Source organism: Notolabrus celidotus, chromosome 5 (assembly GCF_009762535.1).
Source record: "Notolabrus celidotus isolate fNotCel1 chromosome 5, fNotCel1.pri, whole genome shotgun sequence".
Lineage (NCBI taxonomy): Eukaryota > Metazoa > Chordata > Actinopteri > Labriformes > Labridae > Notolabrus > Notolabrus celidotus.
Window position 1 is genome coordinate 9,189,365 of NC_048276.1, and position 16,968 is coordinate 9,206,332.

Here is a 16,968-nt window from a genome sequence, read left to right on the forward strand (position 1 = left end):
ACAAAGACCCAACATCAAGACAGGATCAAATCCAGTCCCATCTTACAGACAGGACTCTGATCCCATCTTAATCCGCCATGAGCAGAGCACTTTGCAGCATTTAGCAAGTTACAGCAGCAAAGAAAAACTTCCTTTTAACAGGCAGAAACCTCAAGCAGAACCAGACTCATGTTATACACACATCTGCTGAGACTGAGTTAGGGTTGGAAAGAGGGATAGAGGAGATGAAGAAAGAGAGAGATGATAGTGGTGAGACGGATAGTAGCAGCAGGTCGTCTACGGCAGCGACTCAGATGTACCCACAAGACAATGGAGCTCAGGGACTCCAGAAAGGTCTATGGTTAGTAACTTTAATGGGACAGGGAGAGTTAAAGCAAGTGATAGGCAGAGAGAGGGGAGAGAGGGGATGTGTGTCAGTTCCCCCGACAGTCTAAGCCTATAGCAGCATAACTAAGAGCTGGTCCAAACCTGAGCCAGCCCTAACACATAAAATGTCAAAGTTCCCCCGACTAGTTACAGTCCAAAGCAGAACAGAGTCTTGCATTGGTCTGAAGGAGACACTTGTTGTGTTAGTGTTTCACCAGTCCTCTTCTACTCTGTTTATCTAGTGCAGAACGCTGCAGGAGCCTGCATTTGTCAACACAGCTGTCAAACAATCATCTTTTTTAAATCAAATAACTCATTAAAAATAAACTTCTCAGAGAAACACTTGAACATAAATCAGCATGAGGAAAACTAGCTGAAATGTTTTTTTTTTTTTTAGAAAACTTGGTTTTATTTGATGTATATTTTGATTTTATAGTTTGACCTAATCTCTATCTGTTAACAAGAAGAAGGCAGGGTTTATGGCCTATAAAATAATCAGCCCCAAATATGTTGGCTTCACAATCCACAGTGACCATTTGTGACATCCATTTTAATATAGAGTCTATGGTAGAGACCAAACAACTAGGTATACAGTATGAGACTGCTACTCTTTCCTGTGGTGTGCCTCAGGGATCTATCCTGGGTCCTACGATATTTCATTTTACACTCAGTTATATTATCTGCAAGTTCAAAGATGTCTCATATCAGTCTTATGCTCATGATATTGAGCAGGAGAGTAGTTTATTTAACCCATATGACAATAAAAAACAGTTTTGCACACGTGTGAATGCCACTACTGAATAACTGATATTTTTCAGTGGAAGGATTGAGGTCTTATACTTGCAGTAGAAAATAGAATAGCTTGCAAGTGTATTCACAGCTGTGAAGTCAAACCTTAAAATTGTTGTTTTACATGTGATAATTAGGTCGTTGACCTTTATGTGTTTCCTTTGATTCTGTGAAAATGCTTAATTTAGGATTGTTGTTCCACAAGCTTAGCGCGAAATTATCATTCATGCTTTTAATGTCCCGGCTTGACGACTGTAATCCCTTTTTACATGCTTTTGTAAGCCATCTGAGAGCATCCTTAAACAAGCTTAAATGGCAAGGCTGTTGCATTTGAAGGACCTTGCTTTCGCATACAAAGCCTGCAATGCATCCCTACTTCACAAGTAGATCACATAGCTCCTCAGACCAGAGTCTACTTGTACACATAGCTGACTGTGCATTATTTTCCTCTTTCCTCTCCCTCTTCTTCTGCACTTCTTCATCTTCCCTTTACTAGTGTACTATCACTATTAACACTGCCACTGTTTTTCAACTCTTTTTTTGTGTTAGTGTTTTATTAACAACCTGCGAAGCACTTTGTGGGCTTACTCAGTACATGGTGCTCTAACTAAAACAACTCCACTTACTTACTTAATTATCATAATAAAAGCTAACACTCATGCCCCTGCTCTGTTGTGTTTCAGTGCTCCTGGCAGTGCTTAAAAATGATATAAATGAACCAAAAAAAAAAAAACCTAGAGCGCCAATCTGTGCACGGGTTTTATTATTCAGACATTCTTCTTGGTCCTCAATGGCTGATCCGTGTGTCATCCATTGTGAGTGTTCTCTTTGTCCCCCAAGAGGTCACCAAAGCTGTCAGCTACTCATCTTCCTTAGGGCCACTAAACACCCGCCAGTCAGTGTGTGTGAGTGTCTGAGTGTCTGTGTCTACGTCTTTATTGGTGCAGGGCAGCTCAGGGTACGTTTAGCACCAACCAAATTGCAGCGGGAGCAGTTTGGTCAGCTGTGATTAGCTGTAGAGGAGCTGAAACATTGAAGGTGACTACAGCGGCACCAGTAATGCCTGTGAATGTCACTGAATCCAGGACACAAAGTTTGCTCCAAATCTGTGTCTTTGCCTCTGGAAACTTGGTATTCAAAGACTTCCCTTATGAGATCTTTTGGAGATGTATTCTGCTGATGACACACTGCCTCTTCACACACACACACACACACGCACACACACCTAATATATATGTATTCTCAAGCTTGGGTAACAACTGCATTAATCTTTGTCCTCTGCTTCAACAGGGGTGATTTACACTGCTGGTATCCTGGACTGTGAGACCAAAGACTCCTATTGGCTCACAGTTTACGCCACAGACAGAGGGGTCACACCTCTGTCAGCTTCTGTTGAAGTCTTCATACAGGTATCTACATTCTGTTGAAAATACAAAGGACTTACTAAGCATGCATAAGAGGCCTTAAACAGAGGAAACGTGTTTTGGTTTTTGCGCTGAGAAACAGGCAGGAACATTAAATGCTTCAAGTAGTGCTCGTTCAATAAAAACTCATTAGTGGAACTTAAATTCATCACAACAATAAATCAATATCCTTATACTGAGACAGGCCTATTTTAAGGGTGAACCTTACGCATTAACATAATATGTATTTACCAAGCGGCTACCTCCGGTCTTTAAATATGAGCCCATGTGGAAGTGCTGAATACTGCAGCTCATTGAGCATCTGCTTGAAGCTGGCTGTAGAAACACCAGAATCCACATATACACCCATCAAAAAAGATGGTCTCTACGGCTATGATAAACATATTTACACTCTGGTTCAAAAAACAGTTTAGGCCTGAGTAGCTAATTTCTCTATTGGCACACACTGTAAGGGGATGGATTTTTTTATAACTCGATATTTTCGAAGATATTAATCGTACAAGTTTTGCCCAAATAAGGGCATGGCTGGCTTGATTGATGGATTAAGGTGGGGTCAGACTGAGTCTTACCCTGTCTTGGTGTTGGGTCTCTGTTCATAATTTGACATAGTGTGGTCTAGACCTCCTATGTTTGTAAAAGCGTCTTGAGATAACGTTTGTTGTGATTTGGCGCTATACAAATAAAGATTGATTGATTGATTGATTGATTGACAGGCAGGCACCCTGTAGCAATTAGCATAAAGGCTAAAGGCCTGCCTATTTACCTCACACTAGCTCAGACAAAGTTTGGTTGTGTTTAGCATTTCCAATATGGCACCCGCTGACGATCAGCTTCAAAACAGACGGATGACATCATGAATACTACGTCCATTTATTATACAGTCTATGGTATTTACATATATGCGTATCTGATGTCATGATTTTTTCAAACATACAGTATGTCACACTGTCCCAAAATTAACAACATTGTAAAAGGTTAATGATTAAAAATGGGCCTCATTGTCTGTGTCTGTGTCACTGATATACTCTTACATTTTGCAAACATATATCTGCAGTCTAGCTCTCACACTTGTCAGTGTCCTTATTCTGCTGGAGGTACTAAAATATACAAGGCATGCACAAGAGGCCTCATGCAGAGGAAGTCATCATTTTGATTTTAAACTGAAAGACAAGCAGTGGCACCTCAGTGGAACTTACATTTCTGAAAAAAAGAAATACAAAATATATCTTGCTACAGCCTTTTCAAACTTAAGGTTTGGGGTACTCCTGTTGTGTCATTTGCAAAAATTAAACTTCGGTAATATTTCTGCATAAAGAGAATTAGCTTCTTCGTCTGTATCTATCATTGTAACATTCATACATTCTGCAAACATGTTACTGCAGGCTAGTTTTATGCTTTTAGTCTTACATCCAAAATAACAGTATGAAGCTAAGCTATCACTGTGTTACTGTCTGAAATAATAATGGTGCTCAGTGCTGCGGATAACCGTAGCAATGCTCTGTCTGTAAGCAAGTGATACGCACTGGAGGGAATTCTCTGCTTCAGTTTCTGTTGTGTTTGGCAGTAACTAATCCACTGTCTAAACACTGGAGCACACACATCACTGCTACAACACTGCTCACCCTTTGGGGGGAGAGTTCAGCAGTGTATAAAAAATACAAACAGCCTTTTCTGGCTTTAGGACATCCAGGTGTGGGGATGTGATCGGGTGCTTTACTCTCAGCCTCTTCATCACAGACAAAAATAGGGAGATTAATCAGGCACAGGTGCTCCTCGTGCGGCTGAACTGTTGTGGTTCTGTGTGCCTTCCAGCAAACACTCAATCAGTGCTCTGTTTGCTATAAATATTCTAGATCTATGCTGTAAGAAGAGAAATTAATCTGCAGTGCATTTAATGTGTGACATCTATGACATTTCTGGTGAATAAAATGTGTGATTTATAACCCAGATTTAATGTATGCTGCATTTCATGAGGTGTTGATTAAAAAAGACACCGTAATCTGCAGAGAGAGTTTCCCCACAACAATAATATATGATATTAAAGTACATTAAGATTTAAAAGGTTAGGTTTTATTAAAGTGGCAATTGCCCATTCAGAGCCAACTCAGAGGACAGTTAAGCTCGAAACAAAAACTCTTTTTATTTCTCTCATTTCATTTGTTTTCACTCCCACTCTCCCCCGTGTCTCTTTCTCTCCCCTTATCCTCTCTCCTTTTTCTCTCTTAGGTAGAAGACGTCAACGACAACGCTCCCCTCACCTCGGATCCTATCTACCACCCAGTAGTCATGGAGAACTCTCCCAAGGATGTGTCAGTCATCCGTATCCAGGCGCAGGACCCTGACCTCACCGCCACGCCCAGCCGGCTGAGTTATCGCATCAGTGCCGGCAACCCACAGAATTTCTTCTCTATCAACCCCAAAACAGGTGAGACTCTCAGACAGACTCACAATTCCAAACAGCTGAAGTGTTTTGGTGACCTGCTCAGGAGTGTTAGGTTGAATACATTGGCATAGTTACTTATTTATGCTTAAATGTTACTTAAAATTACACCAGTCTTTTTTGCCTCTACATGTTTACACACTGCCAAAAACTTATTTCAGTACTCACCTCTAATTCCACCTTAATTCAATAAAAGTCTTTGATTCCCTAACGACAGATAAAAAAGGGACATTTGTGCCCACGCAATTAAACATCTAGGACACTGATGAGCCGACCAGACAATCTATTGCTTGCAGTCTTCTTTATGGGTGAAAGCTCCTCGATGTACTTGAGAAATGAGGGTGGTTAGTCTCTTTTAATAAGCCTTGTGTGTGGGTGAAGTCTGAAAAAGGTTTTATGAGAAATCCCTTGGATCTGCAATTTTCTTTTTATTAAAAAACACGCCTATTACAACCCTATGGGTTCACCACGAGCCCTATAGGATCAAGAAAAGGGTCTATCAGAGTCTTACCTTTAAAAACGATGTACAGGCATCCTGTGGTTGTATTTTATCTTCTTGAGCCGGTGGGGAAATAGGACATAAAAAATTAAAGCCTGAGAATGTGAAAAATGCTTAAACAAAAAGATGAAAATTTGCATATGTATCCTTCTGGCCCTGACCTATTTTACCTTAATGTGTTTCAGTGGATGGGGACTCATCTGGTTGTAAAGCTTCACGTCTGATTCTTCTGATAGTCATTAAATAATTCTCTTTTAGTTGCATTAAATATGATTGAATTCAAGGTTACTTGACTGTGGCTGTTCAAAATTCTTTCATTTGCAGTCTTGAGCATGATTCTGAGGTCACATTCATTCATTGAGCAAACACTAAGCTGGCATGTTGATGTGGCTGTTATTACTGCTGAAGGTCGTGAGTTCAAATCTTGAATCAGGTCTGTCTGTGCAGTTAGAAAGCCCTGGAACCTCAATGGTGCTTATGAACTACCATAACATTAAACAAAGTGCACAAACTGTAACTTGTATGCACTACAGAGTGGCACATTAATGAGGTGGTTAGCACTACTGCCATACAACAAGATGGTTGTGGGTTCAAATCCTTTCTGGGGCATTGCCATGTGGAGCTAAAATCCTCTGGCTTTCTTCCTAGGAGTGGGAACCATGCTTTTCAGTTGACATAATGTACTGGACAGTAGATCAATTTAAATTGCAAGGCATCATAGTGTGGTGGTTAGGATCGATGCCTCACATCAATCTGGTTGTAGGTTCAAGTCCTGGTTGAGGCCTTTCTGTGTGGAGATACTGCAAAGTGGATAAATCTCAAAAAGTAAGCCCTGCAGGATGGCATGTTAGTGTGGTGGTTAGCACTGACACCTTAGAGACACCTGGCACTGAGTGTGAGCCCAGCAGGGGCCTTCTTATGTGCAGAGTTAGTGTTCTGGCTTTATCCCACTGGAACCTTAACCAATGAGCCTTGAACAGCAGCACCTTGGTGTGGTGGTTAGGACTGCTGCCTGAAAGGCTGGTGTTGGATGACTAGATTTGTGCATGTGTTGGTCAAATAGGGAGATTGCAGGGTGAGTGCAGGAAGGTGGGAAATTAGGGAAGGAGAAGAAAAAGAAAGGGCAGACTGGGCAAGGAAAGGACCTTCTTCTCCCACTGGAAGGAGCGGAGCTATTCCAAATATCTCTTCAAATAATTACTTTCATTTAAAACGAATGAATGGGATTACCTAGGAGAACAGTCCTGTGATTACATGTCACCTTATTACTTTTTAAAAAGCACTCTGACTTAGATTAAGTAATGTGTTCACATATACTGACAGACTTTTTTTGATATTTCTTTCTCTTTCTTAAGATCACCATTAGCTCAAGCATAAGCATTGGCTATTCTTCCTGGGGTCCAACACAAATACAGTCATACACTTACACACAATGCAACATAACTCAATAGTACTACCTTCAGTGTTACTAATAGTGCTTTTGTGATTGCACTTGTGGAAACCTTGGGTTATGCCGTCAGGATGAGTAGACACTTGACATGCAAAGACATTGGTAATGCTGATCATGTGATTATTTGTGGCCTTGAGCACAACAGAAATTGTTTTCTTGGATACCACACGAGTAATGAGAGACTGCAGGGTGTTGCAGTGGGAGTTTGCATGTTCTCCCCGTGCATGTGTGGGTTCTCTCACCAGGTTAATTGATCACTCTCAATTGCCGTATGTGTGAGTGTGTGCATGGTGTACCCTGCCTTCCACCCAATGTCACTTGGGATAGGCTCCAGCACCCGCAACCCCAGAGGGGATAAGCGGTCAAGATGATGGATGGACGAATGAGTGATGGATGAGTAATGGGAAATTTTCATGAAGTATTTTTGAAAAACTTTCTTGCCAGCATCAGAGTTTAGAAAGACAATTAACATGTTTTGCATTTTAGTTAAGTCTGCATTGATTATTTTTTTTGTTTGTACCTATGTGATACAGTTATGTTTCACATTTCTTGGTCAAGACCGGAAACAGCACTGTGTGCCATATAAGAGAAGACTGTTGTGGAAAAGGAAAAGAATAAGATAAGATAAGATAAGATAAGATAAGATAAGATAAGATAAGATACTCCTTTATTCATCCCACAACGGGGAAATTCACGATTACAAGGCTTCAAGATTTGTTGATGGTTTGGGAGAGAATAGCACATTGAAACTGTCCATTCTAGCATGCAAAATACATATTTATTAATTTTTTTAAGTTACATTTTTGGGGCTTTTACACCTTAATTTATAGGGGAGAGGATAGAGCAGGAAACCGGGAAAGAGAGCAGGGGCATGACATGTGGAAAATCGGCCAAATGCTGGAACACATATTTATATACTTTGGTATATGCTTCATCATTGACATACTTATGGAAGTATATACTTTGCATGCTGGTCCAGTGGTTAGCACAGTGGCCTCAAGAGTTCACCGTTCAAAAACCAGCTGGGGCCTCTCTGTGTGGAGCTGGCGTGTTCTCCCTTTGCATTCCCTCTGGGTGGCCTTGCTTCCTCTCGCAGTCTAACGACGTGCTTGCCAAGTTAATTGGAAACTCTACATTGCCCTTAGGTGCGAGTGTGTCTGGTTGTTTGTCCTTATGTCAGCCCTGTGATAGACTAGCTACCTGTCTGTAGTGTACCCTGCCTTTCACCCTGTGACAGCCAGGGACAGCCCTAGCCCCATGTGACCTTAAAGAGGGTTGAGCCCTTTAGATAATGGAGAGATGGATGGATAATTTAGAAAGTGCATAATTAAGTTCATTCTTACTTAAGTGCTTGCTTCTTTATATGGGTACATATTTTAGAAAGCACATACTTAGTGAGGGCAGTAACCACATCATGCAAGCTGAATAATAATCTTTGTTTGGTGGTAGTATTTCTGAAATTGAAGATACAGAGGCCTTCTGTGCAAATAAATATTTTGATGTTATGTGAACTGAACTCGTCACAAACACATGCCTAGATTATTAAAATGCATTACTAAAGCAGCAGTCTGACTGTGATACAGTGAAATCAGAGGACCTTTTCAAATGTGATCCCATAAAGCATTGACTTACGACATAAAGTATCTCCACATTAAAACTGCAAAGCATCCTCTAAAACTCAGCTCACCTGTTCAAGCATTCATCTTGTTTGTCATGGTTACTCTTTTAGCCATGGGTCTCAAACTCAGCCCCCTTCCTCATTGTAGTCCATTTATATTCTGTTTACTTGCAGCATTAATAAAACACTTGGTGAACAAGTTCCCCATGGCATGTGTGTGACATATGCATGCACGGTGCCAACAGCACCACCGTTTAGCTGAAGTTAACACTTTTTAATGTGATTCTTTATGTGGGCCAAAGTTTTAAAGGTGAGAATGCTGAACAAGTGTGTAGCAGTTGTCATAGTTTAACCTGTAGGCAGTGTCAAGGACTTTGAAAACTGCAGCAGCAAATTGCAGGTGGCAGGGGCAGCAGTACGAGTGGTAGCAGCAGCTGGCATGGGTAGAAGAGGTAGCTGCAGCTCTCACACTGCAATGTAACCAGGAGTTGTCTATTGTGGTGTCATATTGAACTGCTAGCATCAGAAAACAAACAGCAGAAGGCTTCAGAGGATTGCTAAACTCAGGATTAAAGTTCAAGTGACATACATTTAGGTAATTGTATTTCAGTCAGACAACTCTTGTTAGTTTAAGCTGAGGTTTATTAATACAGCATACCAGGCTCTGCCATCAACTAGTTAACATTCAAGGGGTGGACATCGAGGTAATGCCAACCTACAAATATCTAGGTGTATACCTGGACAGCATGTTGGACTGGTCCCTTAATACAGATGCACTCTACAGGAAGGGGCAGAGCTGCCTCTTTTTCTTCAGGAAACTCAGATCCTTAGACATCTGCAGAAAGATGATGCAGATGTTTTATCAGTCTGTGGTGGAAAGTGTGTTATTCTATGCTGCAGTCTGCTGGGGAAGCAGTATAGAACACAAGGATGTGAGGTGACTGGACAAACTAGTGAAAAAAGCTGGCACTGTGATTGGAACCAGGTTGGACTCACTGGGGGCTGTGGTGGAGAGATGCACACAGAAGAAGTTAGAGGCCACTCTAAATTACATTGATCATCCACTTCACAACTTCTTTGTGGACCAGAGAAACAGCAGCAGTGGACGGCTCATCTCTCTGCGCTGTAGGACTGAGATACAGAAAATCATTCATCCCTGCAGCAATTAGGCTTCATAACTCTCTAGCCAATGGGAGATGAGCTGACAGAGGCCTGAATTACTTGTTTTATGTGATTTTTATATTTTTTATCTGCCAGACACCTAAATTTCCCTCTTCTGGGATTAACAAAGTACATTCTACTCTCCTTACAGTATTTGTGTTTGGCGTGTAGGCCCAGAACCTTATTACTCCTCACAGATTAACTTAATATATGTAGAAATTGAGGAGTAAGGAGATAGGACTAACTCCCCTCGGAGCCTACAGGTGGATGCTGGGAGGAGGTGGAGTTGAAAGTTTGCACTGGAGCAGGGCAGCAGTAGCACCGGGCAAGGCAGAGGCAGAGACAGGAAGACTTTCTTAAATGGACCGCCAAATGAGAGGGTGTTGAGATCAGCTGATAGAGAGGATGACGCGCACCTTGAGTTGTCTGCCTGAAGTAACTTGCAGGCGACGCTCCTTGAATTTGCATATCTTTGTACAAATTAGAAGTAATATTTTAGAATATGTATTGTATTGTGTAGTACAATTGGTTGATTTACATTTTAAATGTTAAAAACATAGTTTTGATTTTCTGTTTTGATTATACACACAGCTTCCTGATATTAGCCAGATGGTCACAACATACTCTTTAGTTATGTAACTGTTGTGTAACCTACCTGTTGAGTTGCTTTGTGTGCATATTTTATTTATGAATTCTGAAAGTGTTTCTACAGCCACTAACCTTTTCTACTTAGCTTTGAGTTTTATGTGCTTGCAAACCTTTTTTAAGCATTCCCACATGAAATACTCATAAGCTCACAAAAACCTCAAGAAAAGATTATTTACAACTGCCTCTGAACTGAATATCATCTCACAAAATGTCTAAATAACCCTTTAAAAGTACGTCTAAAAGCCAAGTCTCTGTCAGCGCCTGTCTCTGTCCCTTTACTCCTCACAGTCAGGCTCCTCTTGTTTTTCAAGTACTCCTGTTTTATTGACACAGTGTTAACATTTGAAATTAAAAAAGACTCACCGTTTTATGTGCGCACAATACAAACATTATGAAAAAGCAAAATCAATTTGGATGCGTGTCTGTTTTTCGCTCCTGAGTTTGAAGTTGAGGGAGGTCCCTGTGCATCTTCAGTACAAGCTTTCCTTGAAGCTTCCATTAAAGAATTATTGAAGAGATGAAATGTTTTATTCAAATCCTGAGATAAAAAGTTGTGATGTCTATTCCCTTCTCTGCCCTAGATTTAGTGATGAGCGTTTCAGTAAACAACAAAAGGATTTCTATTCTGAGTCAAAGAACGTCAGGATAGTTATCAAAAACTTAAAGACTGTAATCGACATTCAGCATTTCAGTTTTTATGCTTATGGTTGAAGGATTTCCCCAATGGTGTGTTGTTGCATGTTCACTTTGTGGTGGAGATTAACATTTTTCTTGAATTCCTCCATGAATACACTGTTAGATATCATCGAGATCCTGTTTAATATTGAGGATAAGAAACCTGATTGAAAAGGCTAATATTGATCCCAGTGGAGATATACTGTTCCTCACTCTCATTAACTGGACTCTCACTTACTCTGACTTTTTCTTGAACCTTTAACATCCATGAGAATGAAATATGATTCAGATATCTATAAGATCTACTCCATCACCGTGCCTGTGCTGATGCATTCACCAGATGGGAAAACCATTAATAAAAAAAATCATATTGAGTTCATAAGCACTGTAAATACACCCAACTGCTGAGTGTGTATGTGTGTGTAAGTGTGTGTATGAGGGAGAAAAAGAGAGTAAGTGTGTCTGCTTAATCAATTGATGAATTGGTGACAGCAGTCTGTTGGAGAGGACAGCTCTCTTACATCGGGTCGATGAAGATGATTCCATCTTATAAGCACACATGACTCAGAGACAACATGTGTACCTATGCGAGCCAGGAGACAGACACAACAGCTGCATAAACTAGTTCGCCTTTATGTGTTTAAGAGGACATCTGTGTGTTTGTGTATGTTTGTGTGAGTGAGTGCGTGCCGTGTTTGTGCGCCACAGGGGAGATTTGTTAGCCATCTGAGCCCTGCTGTCTGTCTCTGTCAAAGAGCCACAGTATTTTGTAATGTGCTAGTCATTAATCGTATACAAGGGGACTCATATTGATGACTGCCGTGCTCAAACTGCAATCAATGAACTTTCTGTGCAATACAGCGCAAATCGTTGAAAAAGTTTCAAGCATCTTTTCTCACAGATATCAGGTCTGCTTCCACCAGCATATTGAAGTCAAATAAATGTATTCAAAGAATGTAATTGAATTATCTTAAACATGCGTATGTGATAATGCATGTTTAAGATAATCAAATACATTTTTTTTGTTTAGGGAACCAATTCTAAATCAGATCCAGATTCCTTATCTTTAGAATTAGCAAGTACTGATAACCCCTCCAGAACTACGTCAAGAAAGACCAATTAATAATTGTAATATAACAGAGACTTTATAATTATCCCTGTATGGGTGTGATATACTGTATGTTATAGGATGTTGTTGACAATTAAGTTTGTTGACCTGGCTCAAGACACTGAAAACTAGCTTAAAAAACAGGCTCAGCACTTAGAACAGTTGCTAAGCTAATGTTAGCGGTTCACAGCTCCTTTGACATCATGTTTGTGAAAGGGTGAGACAATCCTGACTTTTTTTTCTCAATATTTACATACAGTATATGAAACTACTTGGTCTTAACTGTTTGTGTCATAATTAAAGCTTATAACCTCAACATGATTTGTTGATATTTTGCTAGCTTTAACCACAGTCTGCAGTTAGCTAGCTCCAAACTGTTTGTGTTAGACACTGAAAAGCATCTCATCAGATTTTGATTTTTTTTAAGCCTTTGAATTCCTAGCACTGAATTGTTTTTTGCACTGAAATTATGTATCTGAATTTTTTTATCATTGCGTTTAAATCTGCAAATTCTCAACAAGTATTTTTCACTTTTATTTCTCAATGTTCACAAATTCAAGAGTCAAAAATTCAATGTCCAAAAATTCAAGTGCTCATTTTCAACGTCTAAAATTCTAAGTAAAAATTCACTGTTGAAAAATTCAATGTAAATAGCTGATTAAGAGAGGGGAAAAGCAATCGATAGTCTCACATCGAACTCAACCGCCGGCCAATGAAGCCACGCTCCGGTGGTCATGTGATACTTGGACAGGAGTTGTGCTCTGCTTCAGTCACAAGATTCTCCACACATTCACAAACATATTAACAGAGATTCTGGGGTCTCATTTCTCATCTGCTACAGCAAAAATGGTTGGATCAGTGAGCAGTGCATCTGCATATGTAAAAATAAAGTATTTACAGACACGGGTCAAGTTGGCTTCGATCCCATGAGAGCAAAACATGAATCAGTCAGAGGTGCATGCCTAAGACTGTGAGCCACTGAGCTCACATTAACAGGTATAACTCATCCACGTCAACATCCAGGTTACAGCTAGGGAACATTTTGGTTTGAGCTCAACTGGTTCCCCTGAGTTCATGTCAAGAAATACTCGGACATATTAGCGAGAGTTTTCTTTAAACTATGGACATAATAACCACTTCCATGCAAGACTAGCTGCTCGTATATTCCTGTATATGTTACGATTTGAAAAAGAAAATCAGGTCAAATTTAGTTTATGGTGTCATGTTGGTGTGTTGATTTGCTGACTTATACATGGAACTGTAACTCAGACATTAATGGAGCTATTCCTGTCCTGGTGTTGCAACAGCTCTAACGATAACGATAAGGATACTCACTCACAAAGTACAAATTTAAATACATCCTTCCCTAACTTCCCAAAAATGTGACTACTGTGCTAGTCTAATACTTTTAGTAATGAGACATGCATTATTAGTGAGACGTGCATTCACTTGGAATCTCCCCACGTTGTCTACCAAGTCCAAAACTTTTCATGTGCTAGACTGACTTCATCGGATAAATGAATAAACAAAACCCAGCCTATTGATTTACCTTCATAAAGCAGCTGTCACCCACTCTGAGAGCAGAGCTGCTGGCAAATCTCACCCTTCAAGTTTTAGATTGTTTGTCAAAACTTGGTTTTTGGGGTGGTTCAAAGTAATACATTTTTCAGGTTCACTCTGGAAGTGTCAGTTTGATGGGTTTGAGGTTCTGCAACAATTCCCAAACTGTATTCAAGCAGAACTTTGAATGAGCGCAAAGTGTGTAAATGTGCTGTGACATCTTACAGTGCTGTCTGTTTGTCTCGGGGTGTGCGAGTGAAGCCATTTTCCTTTGGGGGTGAAACCAGAATAGAGGAGAGCGTTGACACAGGGTTGCTGGATTGAATGCTTCTCATTAAGGCTTGCATGTTGCTTGGTATCATCATGGAGAGGCTCTGCCTGGCCTCTTTTATGTTGGCCACAGTTGAATGGTTTTTCATAGCATGACTTCAAGACTATTTTTCCAAGCCGCATCAAGACATTTTATGAAGTTGGAAATTTCAAGATCCCATTTTTTCTCCAGTTAGAAAATTCATCAAAGTGATTCCCTTGCACAATAAAGAAGCAGGCCATATAGATTGATTATACTGGCTTTGTTTTATATGAAGGAGATGAACGCTGAGAAAAATGCCCTGCCAAAAACAAGAAAAAAAGACATATTTCAAGGTACTTTTACCTTGAAATAAGCAAAAAAATCTGCCAAAAGAACAAGTGAAAATTTGCTTGGAAAGATTTCTCAATATAAGACGTAATATTAAGAAAACTGTGATCCTAAAATTAGAAGGGGAAAATTTATTTTAAGCAATATTGTACCAGTATTTTAAAGCTTAGTGTCTCAGAATAAGCCAGGAATGCTAACAATTAGTATTTTTTCACACAAAAAAAGATTTTTACACTTATAAATTTCACGTCAACTTCTTCATTTGAGATATATTCACCTTAATTTGAGTTGTATTATAGCAGCACTTCTCTTGGTTTAAGACCATCTTGTACTTGAAATAAGGTTACAACGTTTAATTTGAGCATTTTGAGATATAATGTCTTCTCATAGTGAGCTGGATATACTAATATTCAGTCATGTTGTTTTTTAGGATAAGCCAGATATGCTCTAAAGTAGGTGTTTCATTGTGTGCATGTAGTTTTAGGATGTTTATTTTTATCTGATTTAGAAGAAACAGTGCCTGAAAACTGTAACCCACTCTTAAAAAACAACTTTTCTTTCTTTCTTTCTTTTATCAATGGAGCTGTTTTCTGATAGATTCTCCAACAAAATGCATTGACTTAAAACTGCTGTGAGGAACTTTTCATTTATATCAATTTTGGCGCCCCCTTGTGGACATAGTGATACCTCTTATCTCTTGATCAAGCGGCAACCTCCAGTCTAAAAATATGAGTCAATGCGGAAGTGTTAAAAGCTGCAGTTTATCGAGGATCTGCTTGAGGCTGGCTCCGGAAGTACCGGAAGTCACATACACATGAATGGGGAAAAGATGATCTTTGCAGCATTAATAAACATGTTTACAGCCTGGTACAAAAGATGAGGGTAGTCTGAATAGCTAATTTCTCGACGTCCTCTCACTGTGAGGGGGGGTGAATTTTTTTCTAATTCGGCAATTTCGAAGATATTGAGATTACCAGTCTTCCAATGAGAGGAACAGCTGCCTGTGGGAACACTGCAGCTGTTGGCTAGGAGGCTCAAAGCCCGCCTCTTTACGTCACACTGGCTCGACAGAAGCAATATGGCTGCCGCAGCCGATTGGTCTCAAAACAGCTCTTCAGAAACAGATGGGTGACGTCACGGATACTACGTCCATATTCTTTACAGTCTATGCTCTTGATCTGTACATACGAAAGTAGTGTTTTCAACAAAAACCTCATCCTGCTGTCTTTTAACAGCCAGATGTATCACTCAATGTGATTATTTGCCATGAAAACAGCCAACAAAGGGTGTTTTTAAAGAAAAAGTCAATAATGTGGTCTGACACCTACCCCCCTCTGAGCGGTTTAAGGCATTAAAAATGACAACAAAGAAGGTATCAGTGTTGCTCATGGTCTTGTTTGCTTTTGAAAGTCATAAAGTGGCATCAGTATCGGTTTCAGTCTGTTTCTCAGCTGGTTAAAAACTCCTCATAGCGCCTTTAAATCACGTAAAGGTTTGCCTTAAATCAAGATTATCCATCTTCTACAAAAAAGATCTCAACTTGAAAAATGAATGAAATGTAAAATAAACCTTGTTTCTTCTAAATTACAACTCAAAACAAGATCATTTCAAGCTTGTTTGACTTAACAAGATTTTTAAGATGCATTGTCTTAAAACAAGTCCCTCTATTTTGCTCAAATGTTACTTGTTAAGTAAATGTATCTTAAGTCAAGTGGGATAAGACATTTAGACTAAAAATTAGACATTTTCACTTGGTAAGATTTTGAGTTTTTGCAGTGAAGCCTTAAGTTTTAAAACAGGCCACTGAACCATAACAAATGTTATGTATATGAAGGTGTAGGTGGAGATTATATACATTATTTATTTCTTATGTCCAATTAAAACCAAGGATTGTTCATCTCCAGATTAGCTGCGAGGTGTAGATCATTGATTATTATCAGAGTTGTTACTCACACTCTGTTCTGCTGAACAAGCCCCCTCAAACTCCCCCCTCCAGTCTCTCTCCTGCAGCTTGTGACCGCTGCTCTACATTCACTCCTAATTTGCTTAATTGAAGTTAGCCAGCGTAGCAAGCTCAAGGTGACACTGCGATATGTGAAAGTGCGGGCGCGTGCGAGGGTGTGTGTGTGTGTGTACGTGCACTGTGATCTGAGTCTATCCTTGAGCACAAATATTCTAAGCACCCAAAATAATCCTACTTCAGTGAGATGCTTCATTGCACTGAAACAAACACATCATCATGGCTCAATCAATCATCCTGCACAACCCTCCACACAGAGGTAATATTAGAATGTATATGTTTGTTTGTATGTGGCCATTTGTGCATTGACCCATGCGTGTATGGATGTCTTTATTTACACAGGCATGTAATTACTCTGTCATCCTGTGTAGACCACTTTAAAGTAAATGAAAAGAAAAAAAGTAAAAGCTGCAACACATAGAGTTTTTCTAAAGTGGGATTTCAGTGCTTTTATTTGTGCATTGATATCCATGAATCTGTATTTATGGATAAAACAGATCCACGATGTGACAGATGTGCCTTAAACAGCATTTGGGGACTTTCATAAAATGTTGAAGAGTTTAAACGACT

General features: G+C 39.7%; 1 protein-coding gene across 1 annotated transcript in view; it reads left to right on the plus strand.

The window, feature by feature from the left end:
- Positions 1-16,968, plus strand: part of LOC117813399 (protocadherin Fat 3) — a 100,236-nt gene that overhangs the window by 10,649 nt on the left and 72,619 nt on the right. Inside the window, 2 exon segments of the mRNA XM_034684586.1 lie at positions 2,446-2,564; positions 4,806-5,004. Of these exon segments, the coding sequence (XP_034540477.1) occupies positions 2,446-2,564; positions 4,806-5,004 (318 nt within the window).